This window comes from Aythya fuligula, chromosome 2 (genome assembly GCF_009819795.1).
Source record: "Aythya fuligula isolate bAytFul2 chromosome 2, bAytFul2.pri, whole genome shotgun sequence".
NCBI classification, from domain to species: domain Eukaryota; kingdom Metazoa; phylum Chordata; class Aves; order Anseriformes; family Anatidae; genus Aythya; species Aythya fuligula.
Genome location: NC_045560.1, coordinates 21,801,755 through 21,814,393, shown reverse-complemented (window position 1 = coordinate 21,814,393; position 12,639 = coordinate 21,801,755). Strand labels below are relative to the sequence as shown.

The window sequence follows — 12,639 nt, the reverse complement described above, 5'->3', positions numbered from 1 at the left end:
AAAGGCAGCTTAAGATTTCCAGTGATTTACTGTGAAGCCTTGTTATTTTTTTATCTCTGCATGAACAGGAGAATGACATAAGGTTATGTTTGTGTTTGCAAGATGAAAAGTGTTTGAAGGTACCAGCTGATAAAGGCCCTCCTTCTATAAACTCTCTATAAATAATGTTTTATAAGTAATAAGTAATGTTTTAGCATCATAGAATGGCTTGTTTTGGAACGGACCTTAAAGATCATCTAACTCCAGCCCCATTAATATTTGCATAAGTTTATGCCCTAGATGACCCTTGATAAAACTCCTTGCTCTGACCACTGTAGGCAATTTCCTTCACTAATTACCCATTTTCTTCCATAGTGCAATAGAGTTTATCATGGGTCACTGGACATATAGATACACCAGTTAATCTCTTTGTGATATATCTAACATATGGAAATGTATAAATGTTTTATAATAGTAAGAGTCGTATCAGAATCTGTGTTTTGTCCTATAACCCAAGCCTGAAATATTCATAGAATATCCTGAGTTAGAAGGGACACACAAAGATCAAGTCCAACTTTGGTCCCCAAAGGACCACCCAAAAATCAGACCATGTGTCTGAGAGCATCGTCCAAATGCAGGCTCAGAGCCGTGACCACTTCCCTGTGAAAACCCTTTGAAAATTTCAAGCAAAGTTAAATTCCACATCGAACTGCAGTGACATTTTTTAAAGAAGTTTTCATCTCTTACAATCCTGTTTACTACCTCCTCAAAGAAAACAACCAGAACTTCTGACTGCAGACAAATCTGCTTATTCCAAACTTTCTAAGAAAGCGTTATTTCTGCAAATGATATAAGAATAACAGCAGAAAGCTGCTACAGTGGGAGAAGCACCTTACAAAGAGACAGGGCTGTGCCTGGGAACACAGCAACTGGGGGAAATGGAGAAGGAGAGCCCACACTGAGAAGCCCAGGCGGGTGTGAGCAGTTTGCAGGGCTGCTGACTTGTGTGTATGGCTCTGTGCTGCTCCTCAAGTGCTTCGCCAGTCTGGGTGAATCAAACTGCCAGCACAAGCAACATCATCATGCTGACAGTGTCAGAGGCCAACGGGTACAGGATCCTCTCTGGGAATCTCCCCATTTGAGAAAATTTGCATCACGTGTAACTGCAGCAATGGAGGAGAGATGCAGCTTGGTCTTGGCAAAATACAGAAAAAAAAAAAAAAAAAAAAGGATGGGGGGCGGGGATTGGGAATGTTCCTGTCCATTATGCTTTCAGGAAAACAAAACTGCCAGCTCACAGAAACAGCAGGAAGAGGAGGGACAAGCCCTTCCTCAAAGTTTGGTATGGTTTTCTCTGGCTCTTCTGTGGGCTTCCCTCTGATGAGGGGAAGCTTTGACTAGGTCAGGAGGGCTTTCTCCTGACGCTGTATAGCTTCATATTGTGATGCCTGCACTGACTGGGATGAGCTACTTCATTGCACAGATGGTCCTACACACTGGCCAAGCTTTCCAGAAAAATTTGGAGAATGGAATGAACAAAGGAGAGAAGAATCCAGCACTATTAAATGAATTACAAATGCTATTTCTCCAGCAAGGGGCATGCACACTGCTATCAGCTACATGTGCTAGTATTTCACAGTCACTTCATTGTACAGTGTTTTTTTTCTGAAGGTACAGGCAAAGTCACATTGCTCTGAGCTGGCAGGGCGTAGACAAAAAAATATCCATGAAGCTCTGACTCATTTTGTAAGTCCAAGAGCAGAGTTTCTGCTGCCTTCCTGCACCACTCGTGCTTCTTGTCATCTGAGGTTTCTGCAAGCATCATGCAACCATTTCACCACTGACAAATTTAGCAGTTGTGATGTGTGTTTTTTTTTTTTTTTTCTTTTTTTCTTTGTGCATTTCTAAAGCCTGCTTCTAAGTAACCTTTTGAAAAGTAAAGCCAAAGTGTACTTCAATTGTGGCAATGTAGGCAAATGGGAAAACAGAAAAATCTTTCTGAGTCCTGAGCCAGTCTTGTATAGGGTGAACAGAGTTTGGGCCTGACATGCTCCTTTTCCTGATTACCCAGATCTCTCACTGAAAATCAGTGCAAGAGCTCAGATCTTCCTGTATACAAATGGTGAGGTCTGCAACAGAGACCTGAGGACAGTTGTCACTTTTCATCCCTTCAGTCTTACACCAAAGAACTTCTCGTGAAGGCCCATAAATCCCTGAAGGAATTCAGGGATGGGCTGGCGTGCTGCCAGCTTGCATTAACGGATACCACTGCTGCCTGGCCAGCAGGCTGTAATTTGATGTCTGTGTGCAGAACCTGGACGGGTATATTTAATATATCGTCTGGTTCCCCGAGGTGATGTACTACCAGTGACATTTTGTAAATCAATGCATGGCCATAAGCAAAGCCATTCTCTGTACGTGGAGAATTCCTGCAGCACTTTAAAAAGGCACAGTAATAAATAAAATGTCATAATGTTAATCTCCTAATACAGTTTAAGTATATTTACTAATTACAAGTACAGAGGAGAGCAAAACTAGAAACGGAGTAAGCTTCCTTTCCCCTATGAGAAGCTAACAAAAAAAGAGAGGATGACCAGCTGAGTGCAAGAAACAATTATCTAATGCATCATTATTCACAGATGGAGAAAAAGGATGTTATGGCACATCTCTGGAATGCTGCTGTGGTTTTAAAAAAAAAAAAAAAAAAAGGACATATCCTGTTACTACCAGAAGGAAATGAAACAGTTCTCGGGAGCAGATGTCATATTAATTACTGTACTCATTTGATAACATCTATATATAAAGGACGCAGTGGTATTTTAACCACCTAAGTCTAATCATTGAAAGACGAAAGACACTGGCAGTAAGCAAGGAAGGAAGTGCTTTATTCCAAAGAGGAATAAAGTCCTGCCTTGCAGCCACTGCGGTGAAAGGCCACTGTGGTTATCAGCCAGACAGCTGTCCAGATAAGGTGTGCTTTTACATTAACCCAGTGGTAATACCATTGGTGATACCTTTGGGTTAATGGTAATTCCATCCTTGCCACTAGACTAACATGCTGCACAGGTCAAAGGGCATGAGGTTTAGAGAGCTCCGAATCTTGTCCTGCCACATGACATTTTACTATCTGCTTATCAGGCTGGTGGCATCTTGCAAAAGGCTGGGCAAGGTCTTCCCTGTGTTTATAAAAGCAAATGCTAAACAGACTGGACTTCCATGGAAGGTTATACTTTGTGAACAGAAGAATATAGAGGAAGTTTTTAACTGCAGGACAGGAAGATTAGTGGTTTTCAAATAATATTTTTCTTAGATAAGAGAGGAGTAAACTTCAATCTTACTGCAGGACTCTGATCTTCAGGCAGTAACATTACATTCTCCATACTTATAAAATAGCTTTGCTTCTGTGGAGATTATGTTCTGTCATACTAAATAAGAAGGTAATTCATCACTGTAGATGGGGGTTAAATATATGCTTGTTCAGCTAATAACCTGGTGAGTGTAGAGGAAGGAATGACATTTCCATGTCATTGTCTGCAATACCTCACTGTCTTCAGGCTGATGACTCCTCTAGAAATACTAATGTTAGGTTATTAGGCCAAGCCACAGCATGCAATATAATTTAAAGAGCTTCCAATCTAATTACGGTTAGTCCAGCATCACAAAGAACCAGTCTGCTCTTTGGGTATGCCTTGTATCTTATCATTGCCACTTCTGTAAAAGTATTTATCACAAGCAATTCATCTTTTATTCTTGAAATATCACTGTAAAACTCCCTGCGAAATGCCAGGCATCCTGTGAGCATTACCAGCAATGAGCCAACATCGTCTGACAGGCCGATATGCAGCACACTGAGCATTTGCTGAAGTGCTCACATCAGATTCATGCTGGAGGCTGCCACTAGAAAAATCTGCAGGTTTGCCTCACTCCAACACTGTCCCTTCTTGATTTCTGGCACCTAAGCACAAGGGCAGAAAATCACCACCAAATCAGAAGAGCAAAGCTTCTTCCCTCCTGCCTGGCACAGGTATAAATCCTTTTAATCTCCCGCAGCAGTGGAGATGCAGGCCCTGGCCAGGCCAGGCCGAGTCAGAGTCACTCAAGGCTCCCTGCCGAGAGCGACTGCTGCTCACCATGAGTAATGCGAGCCAGCAGCTGTTCTGGCTCACGACAAGCATCCCATGATCAAAGGAGAAAAGGAAATAGGTAATGCAACACATGGCTGATTTCTCATTGCACAGCTGTGACTGCATTTCAGTCTGAGATAGCCGTGCACTGCACTTGCACTTGCCTGTACCCTTTGGACATCTGACTATCTCATTCCTCAACTTTGATTTGAAACCGTTATTTGCCCTAAGTGATGATAACATCTTTTGTAACCGCCAGCCACTAGGAATACCTGTGTGAGGGACCTTTTGGTTTTGTCATTATTCATATTTAATTTCTGACTCATATGGGGATTAAGCCAGGGAGCAAACAGCAAATGAATGTCTTCTGTGTGTATCAGATCGAATTAGTCAGGAAGCAGAATGCTCTTCGTATATACTGCATGTGGGTTTGGGTCAGAAGAGTAGGCTATAATTAAACACAAAGCTGAAGAACAGGCCCTTTTCCATTATAAAGAGTGGGACCCAAACCGCAGTGTCTGGGCCAGGGGCAGCAGTACCAGGAATGCAGCCTTCCCACTCTAGCTCTCCCCACCCTACCAACCACCATAATTTTCTCCTACAGTAATCAGAAAGATTTTCCAAAAAATCAGAGTTCTAGTTCAAGACACAAATGATGTCATAAAAATATCCATTAAATCTATTTCTCCTGCTGTCTTAAAAGCAGCTTTGCTCACCATTTTCTTTTGCAACTACCATTTCTTGATTGTACTCTGTTCAGCTCTCTGCCACAACACCTCTGCAGCATTTCGTCTCATCATTCTGTATCACTCATCTCTTTCCCTGCCATCACAACTGTGATCATCACCTAATCCAACCTAACAGCTAGCCCTCATCCTTCCCAACCCCAGCCTCCCATCAAGTATTAGCAAATATTGCCACCAAACCAGCCCTCTGCTAACTACCATGGATCACCAGGCTGCTCCTGTTGGGACAGTCACAGAGCTAAGAAACAGGCATGGTGTTGCTGCCTGCTGCAAGGGGCTCAGGTGGAAGAGCTGCTGTCACCAAGCCCCAAAGAGGTGGGAAAAGGGGTACCTGAAAGCACCTGGGGGAAGAGAGCACCTGATCAGCACCAGTGGCCACTCAGTCCTGTGAGTCCAATGTGGAAACAGCGTGAGCAGCAGCTGCCAATTTTCTCTAAGAAAATGGTGAAGAGCTCTGGCACATGGTCCGTGCACCACCTGCTTGGACTGCAGTGAACAGGATTATATCTCTGTTTTCCCAGTCTTACAGTCAGCCAGGGCATCAGAGCTTTCCCCTTTTAGGCCTCTTTGCAATAAACAAATCTCAAAACTAGCATGTGGCAGAAAAGTAATTTTATGTCAGCTGCACAGCTATGAGTCTTCGAGTCTTTTTTTTTACATTAACCCTTTTTCCAATTTGCAGTGGAGTCAGATTCCACACGGATTTCATACCAAGAAGTCCCAAATATCTGCAGACTGCTTAGAAAGTGAACCACAGACTTGTTCCAGATGATTCCCCCTTTCCCCTACACCACAGAGCACTTCACAGCCTTGCCAATGTGCTCCCTTTCGCAAGACACAGGGTGAGAGCAAATGCTAGTCAGTTCCCTGGCTGGTTCAACCTTGTTCTCTTTTTTTACACTATGGCACATATTTGTGCAGCATGCAACAACTGAATAAGAACATCTTTTCCAAGTGGTATTTCTTAATGGCATTTGGAGAAAGACTTCTTCAAGTAATGTGACATGAATTGCAAATTAAAGCCTCCTTAACACACTTCATGACTCTCTTTTTCCCTTGCATTTTACTCTTTATACCTCTGCATTTTACTCTTTATACCTCTTTCAGTCTGTGTTTTCTTTGCTTGGAAGCAATGAAACATTGTTAGAACAAAGAGTACAAGTACTTTTCTGCTACCCATCTGCTCCCTCCCTCTGATGTGTTTTATTTCTGTTCTTTAAGTGCTTTGGATCAGGTCCTTGCCTCTGGCACTATTTCTCCAGCCTTGAGCTACGCCTAGAAGAGTCTTTTCTGGCAAGTTTGTTGCTCCTCACTGGCTGGCTACTGTGTGCAGGGCTCCTGCCTTTCACGGATCAAGGGCTTAGGGATCTGGAGACTAGCACTGGCCTCTCCATTTGGCTCCAGTATTTCTTTTTCAGACTCCTCACAAAAAATGAACGAGGTTTTAAGCAACTTCTGCTAGCTCTCAATACAGTGCTCCCTTGTTTATTTTCTTTGCATGTCTATTATTTCTTCCCACTCCTGGCCAATAACAGAATAAATTTGGAAAAAAACTCCAATTTTTGCCAGTTTATTACCAATTTTTGAGCTCTGAAAGATGGCATAATAAGGAGTTAGGGGGAGTGAGGGAGAACGTCTAGAGGGAGTTCATTAGCCCAACGCCAGGCCTGTTGCTTGACTTTCTGCAAGAGCCCGCTGTAAGTAAGCATCCCAATAAATGTGGGCATGGTTCCTTAGCTCTCTTGTTGGCTGTAAGTAGCCTTCTCTAATACGTCTCTAAATTTCAATTCCTCTTGTGCAAAACCTAAGTAGAGCACAGGGGCTGTGTGCTGGCATCCTGTACAAGGGTGAGATGTGAAGGATGGATTGGTTCAGAAAAAGATTGAAATTGTAAGCAGAAGATTATAACCTTCAGTATAGCAGTGATCATGACTGCATTCTACTTCACACAGCATGAAGTACAAAACTGAGAGAAAATATATCTTCAGTCATCCTGGAAATAGATTTTTTGAGGAATCAAAATAAGAAAATATTTGTCTTTAGATTGACTGGATTGTTTCATTTAGCTAAAAAAATCTCTTCTGTGGATAATTTCAATTTCTTTCAGTCCTTTTAAATAATAAGGTTAATTATGACAAGTAGGTTAATGTAATCAAGAGACACAGCAACCTTCTATTAAAAATTGTAGAATTAAAATATTTTAAAGCTTTTGAACATTCCCCATTACTTTTCAGATGAAACTGAGAAGAAAATAATTGGGTCCAGTGTGTTTTAGTAATCGTTACTAATCTCAGAATTTCTTCCACTTCTTTACATGACACTGCAATGTCATCTCGCTGCAGCCATAAAAACCAGTGCATCTAATCTAAGTTGGTATCTAGGCTCTCTATAGCAAATCTAGGCACCTGCGTCCTCCCTGCTGCAGACATCTGTCTTAAGGCAGGATGAATTGGTCTCTGGCAGTGCTTCACTCCCTGCTGACCACAGTGGAAATAGGGAAAATACATTTGGACATACAGCTTTTAATGGCTACATTTAGATAAGATAAATTTACCCCCGGTCTTCTGCATCCTCATTGTTTTTCATTATAGGAGAAGATCTGGTAGTTCTTGTTTCTAAAACCTGGGTACGTACCTTCAAGTAGTCAAAGTCACAGTCAGATCCATCTTCTAAATCAAAGGCTGTGAAGCTATAGTTGAGCGTGTTCCCCATTGTTGCTTGAATGGTCCAGTTGCAGTGCTCACTTAAGGGGTAATTATTTGGATAATTTAAACTTTCCAATATGCCATGGCTACGGTTAACAGTCAGAACTTTGTGGCAATCTGAAAAAGAGGTGATAGATCATATCTGTGCAGTGTTTTTTTAACTCAGTATCTCAAAAATACTAATTGAAATTATGGGTACCATTATGAGGTGAAAAATATTTTTATCCACAGATTAAAGAAAAGAAAACAGGCAGAAAGAGAATTGTGACCTATTGCATATTTTGGGAAAAAATAAATAAATAAAAGAATGGTCTTTATATTGTGTTATAGTTTGTTTGTTTTTTTTTGGGGGGGGGAAGAGAGGGACTATTTTCTTCAGTTTTAAACACATGGTTATTCCTGAAACATATTTTCTTCTATTTATTTTTTATTAACTAATAATAGTTAATAATTTGCTCCATCATTTTTAAACAATTCTGGGGGAGGGTGCTCAACAAAGATTGCCTAGTAGATTAAAGTGGTTTATTTCAGCAAACTAGAAGAAAATAATCCTTGGCTAAAACAACAAATGGAAACTGTAGTGCTTCCAGCTCCAGGAACTGGAAGTGAGCACTATATTCTTTAAAAAGGAGCCAGATTTTAATGTTGATTCATATAATAACAGCCTAGCAGAAGTACTGGACACTCACCTGGAATAACGAGAGCTTTCCTTGAAAGACAAAGAAATTTAAAAATAATCTAAACCAGACAAAGAGTGAAATGACAACTATGGCATTATGTCAGTGAGTCTCATTTTCCTGAATCTGTCTTTCACTAAAGACGGAAGATGTCAATACGGGTGATTCCTTCTCTGGAGACAGTGTACAGTGTGTGTCAGGAGCAGAGCAGTGTGATGCACAGACAGGACGTGGGCAGGAGGAATGGAGCAGGACGAGATGCTTGCTTTGCACAGCAAATCTGCAGTGTCTGAACAACAGAAATAGCTGAGATTCACTTGCAAAAATCTTCTATTGTCTGTCAAAAGGAATAATACACCTACCTCCTGCACATTTTTTGGATTCTTTCCAAATGATTTACAGAGCAGCAAGGTCTGTGTTTTCAGGAGTTCAAAATGCCCAGAATACAGCTGAGGGTCAGGGTCAGGGTCTAGTGGAGTGGAGCTTTTGTGCAAAGCTACACTGAAGCATATAACTGTTTGAAAGGACAGGATGAAGAGCATGAAATGGATTCTGAAGAATGCAAAATGGGCAAAAGCTGCTACCCCCTGCCATCAGGATTTTATTAGAAACTTATCAGGCACAAAAGTGCCTTTGAATGTTAATTTGATACGATGTTTTCCTTTGCAATGTTTTCATCATTGCCTTTCTTTCACGCTCACGTAAATGCATCTGGCGTCTAAACATCCTTATTTTACACCACTAGTTCCTACATAATTTTAGCTTTTGGACAAGCTACTGAAAGCTTTCTTTGGTGCATGTGCAACTTCAGGAATTAAATATGAATGTAAAGCATAGCTCATACATTATCTGGTACCTCTACATCTGAAGGTTTTCTGAGTGCTTTCCATTTAATTAATGGAAGGGGGAGAAAGAACCCTATTCCAATATAATGTCTTGATTTTGCAGTCTGAAAATTTCAAGGTAGATTAATCTTTTATATCTTTAAGGAATTAGGGAGCCACCACTCCTTCACCCTTCTAATTATAGTGTGTGCCATGTGACGAATAGCTTTGTTGGGTTTTGGTTTTTGTTCCGAATTCATTTACTAGTGCAAAATGTAAGGCAACTTAATGTCTAAAAACCTAAAGCTATCTCTATCAGTTGGGCCTGTCATATTTAGAGTACCCAAAGATACCTATAGCTCACGTGTGTGGTGAAATTCCGTATCTTCCAAAGCATATCTAACTATATACACTAGAATGTATAAGGAGAAAAGAAAACACTGGGACAATATCCAAGGTTATGACTGGGAACAGAAAACTTTAATTCTTCATGTATATTCTTGTATTTTGTTTGCTTGTTTTGCCAAATGTTAATATTCCAATATTTCTGGGGTAGAACAACTGTACATAAAAATGTGTGCAAGAAAATTGTGACCCTTACTACAAAATATAAAAAATGAAACTCTTTGAAGTGTTCCAGATAGGCTAAATGATCCCAAGCATCTGAAATAATCCACGAGGGCTGAAAGTAACACCTTTACCCTTTGCAGTCCTGCCTCACAGCAGCTATAAGGGCATAGAAGCCTATATTCTATCTGCCTTCTCTATTAAAAGGTCAGGAGGCTGTGTAAACAGATGAGAAAGAATAGTCCAATTCTGTTAGGGACTTCCAACACTTGGTATTCTGAGTAACTCTGGAGTGGAAAGTACCACTGATACAAGTAATAGCAGCAGGGCCACCTCACCAGCTTTCTTCTAGGGAAGAGATTATCTCTGTGGCGGGTAGACGGGTAGTTAATTTTTAGTTCTCTGTGTCTTGTGACTGGAGCAGACTAAAGAATCTAGGTCAGTGATATGCTCCATGCTTTGTTCTGTGTTCAGGAATAAATAAGATCATGGACTGCGAGACAGTTTCAGGACCAAACTGAACTATAGAAACATGTTCTTATCTTGTTTTGCTTACTTACCTTGTTTGTATTTAGCTAAAAAACCTCCACCTTGCAGACTGCTATCTGTCCTTAGTTTTATGTACACACTGTCTCCACTTGAACGGATGAGTTGTGGTATCTGAGTCCCACAAAATTTACCTAGCGGTTTAGCATTGCTGCTGTTGCCATCATATATCTTAATGGAAACAAAAAAGAGAGAGAGAGAGAGAAGGGTAGGGAATTTAGAAGCAGGCAGAAAAGCGTGTTGGTTCCTCCATAAAATATAATTTCGGTGATTCTGCTGGTTGCTACAGAATTTGAGGAACTAGAACTGTTTCAACTTTGATAGCACAATGCTGACTATTGAATTTACTAAAGCTGGTAGCATTACAAATCTAAGTAATTTCCCCTGCCAAATGTCTGTTTAGGGGATTGTTTCTGGGTACACAAGAGGTTAAATACTATTTTTTGCTCAAATGAAGCCTCACAGGCATTTCAGAAACAAGCAGATCAGTGGAAAAACAGGAAGCCAGTAATCAAATACTGGTGGGTTTGGAGGGGCTTACTCACTGATAGGGGAAAACTGTGCTCCACTTCAGTTCTAATGAATATATTCATATAATTTACCAACTATTTGAATATGGAATTTGGGATTAATAGTAGGGTTATTGACACTATTGTGCCATTTTTCTTGTAATTTGCTAGGAGACCATACTTAGTCTTTGGCCCAAAACACAGTGAATTTAATAGATGTAGACCTATTTTTGTTTAAGTGTCCCATCTAGACATAAATGCTTTTCTTACCTTTGTGCAATACACAGACACCACTGCCTGTCTTCTTGCTGCTCCAAACCACAGAATCATAGAATCATTAAGGTTGGAAAAGACCTTCAAGATCAGCTGGTCCAACCATCTCCCTACTACCAACATCACACACTAAACCATGTCCCTGAGCACCAGGAATGAAGGTAGCATGGAGCTTTCCTGTTCTGGGTCTGTTCACATATCAGCATTTAAAGACCAAAGCCATGTGTTTTTCTTTGCCTCTGTATTCATCGTACTTAGCTGCCTGCTGTGGAGCAAAGGGTCATGGGGTACATACCGCAAGGTAATCAAAGTTGCACTTTGAGTGATTCTCTAGATGGAACTGTTCAAACTGGATTTCAAACGGGGTTCCTCGGTTTCCTCTGAGCAACCAGTAGCACTCTGAATTGTGATAATATGGCATAGGGTAGTTGGGAGACATGAAGATGCCAGAAGCTGTCGTCAAAGTCCCACCACAACCTGATAATGACAAAGAAACCAAACCAACATTTAACATCAAAAACAGTGGAGAATTAGAGGTTATGTGTGAGATACACAATATTGAATTCTTTCATATGCCTCAAATATCTTGAGTGATAAAAAATCTGCATTAAGACAACAGTAAGTGGAAGGGAGCCAGTAGCACCTGGAAATATTAACCTTCTAATTTATAGACTGCTCCTGTTTGATAGTTACTTTCCAAATAAAAACATCTTCATTAAATTCTTGCTCACCACTACTTTCCTAAACACCAGTGAAAACTGATGCTACATTAAATCTAGGGAATAGTATATCCTTCTCATGGAGAAAAACAAAGTCCATAGATCAAGAAAGTTAAGTTCTTGATCTAAAAAAACTCAATATATATATGCCACTATATAATTAGCAGAGAGATTTTATGACATGGGAAGCAGAAAAGATGTGGGGAAAATATTAGAAATAAAATACAAATGAAAGATCAATGAGATGTGCAAAACAGTTTTATACTTGGCATAATCATTTTACCTGCTGATGTGCCATCCCACTCTGCTGAAAATCCCTGTCTTGTGCCAAATATGTCACTTACAAACTTTATCCACAGCTTGTTACCGTGAGAGATTATAACAGGAGGCAGGTCTGTACCACAGTATTTTCCAAGAAGAGGAGAAGTTTCATAGCCTCCATCTCTAGAATGACAGAGAATAAAAACCTTGGGCCAAAGAAGGAAAGTGTGAGAAACATTAAGACGGCAAAAAATCTTGGAATTCTTTCAGGCCTGGGAAAGACTAAACCTGGTTTTTAATCTTCCACAGAAAGACAGCTACTAAATACTGGAGATGTCTTGCTGCTTGTGGTCCTACCACAAGCACCTGCTTGCTGGGTATGTCCAGTGTCTAAACTCAGCTGTCAATACACTGACAGACTCAAGAAGTATCTCGAGTGTATTCAATGCTGCAGAAGCAGGACCTTCTCTGTATTCTACAAGGTGGCAGTCAATGGTATAACCGAAAATAAATGTCTAATTTGAAGAAAAAACAACATTCTCACTTCTCACTGTCTCGCCTGGCACAAACACAGATGAGTTAATTTATTTTTTAAAACATGTTTATTTGCCACCACACAAACAGGAATCCATTTCTCAGAACTCATATGATGCATATTTTGCAAGATGCATTCACAATTGTTTCTACAGCCAATTATTTCCATCCACAG

General features: G+C 40.5%; 1 protein-coding gene across 1 annotated transcript in view; it reads right to left on the bottom strand.

Annotated features, from left to right (window-relative positions):
- The window catches only part of CUBN (cubilin), a 138,509-nt gene that overhangs the window by 91,348 nt on the left and 34,522 nt on the right, over positions 1 to 12,639 (bottom strand). The window contains exons 24-27 of the mRNA XM_032182345.1: positions 11,953 to 12,113; positions 11,246 to 11,427; positions 10,183 to 10,339; positions 7,484 to 7,671 (exon numbers count right to left, since the gene is read on the bottom strand). Coding sequence (XP_032038236.1) covers positions 7,484 to 7,671; positions 10,183 to 10,339; positions 11,246 to 11,427; positions 11,953 to 12,113 — 688 coding nt within the window. The remainder of the gene's footprint in view (positions 1 to 7,483; positions 7,672 to 10,182; positions 10,340 to 11,245; positions 11,428 to 11,952; positions 12,114 to 12,639) is intronic.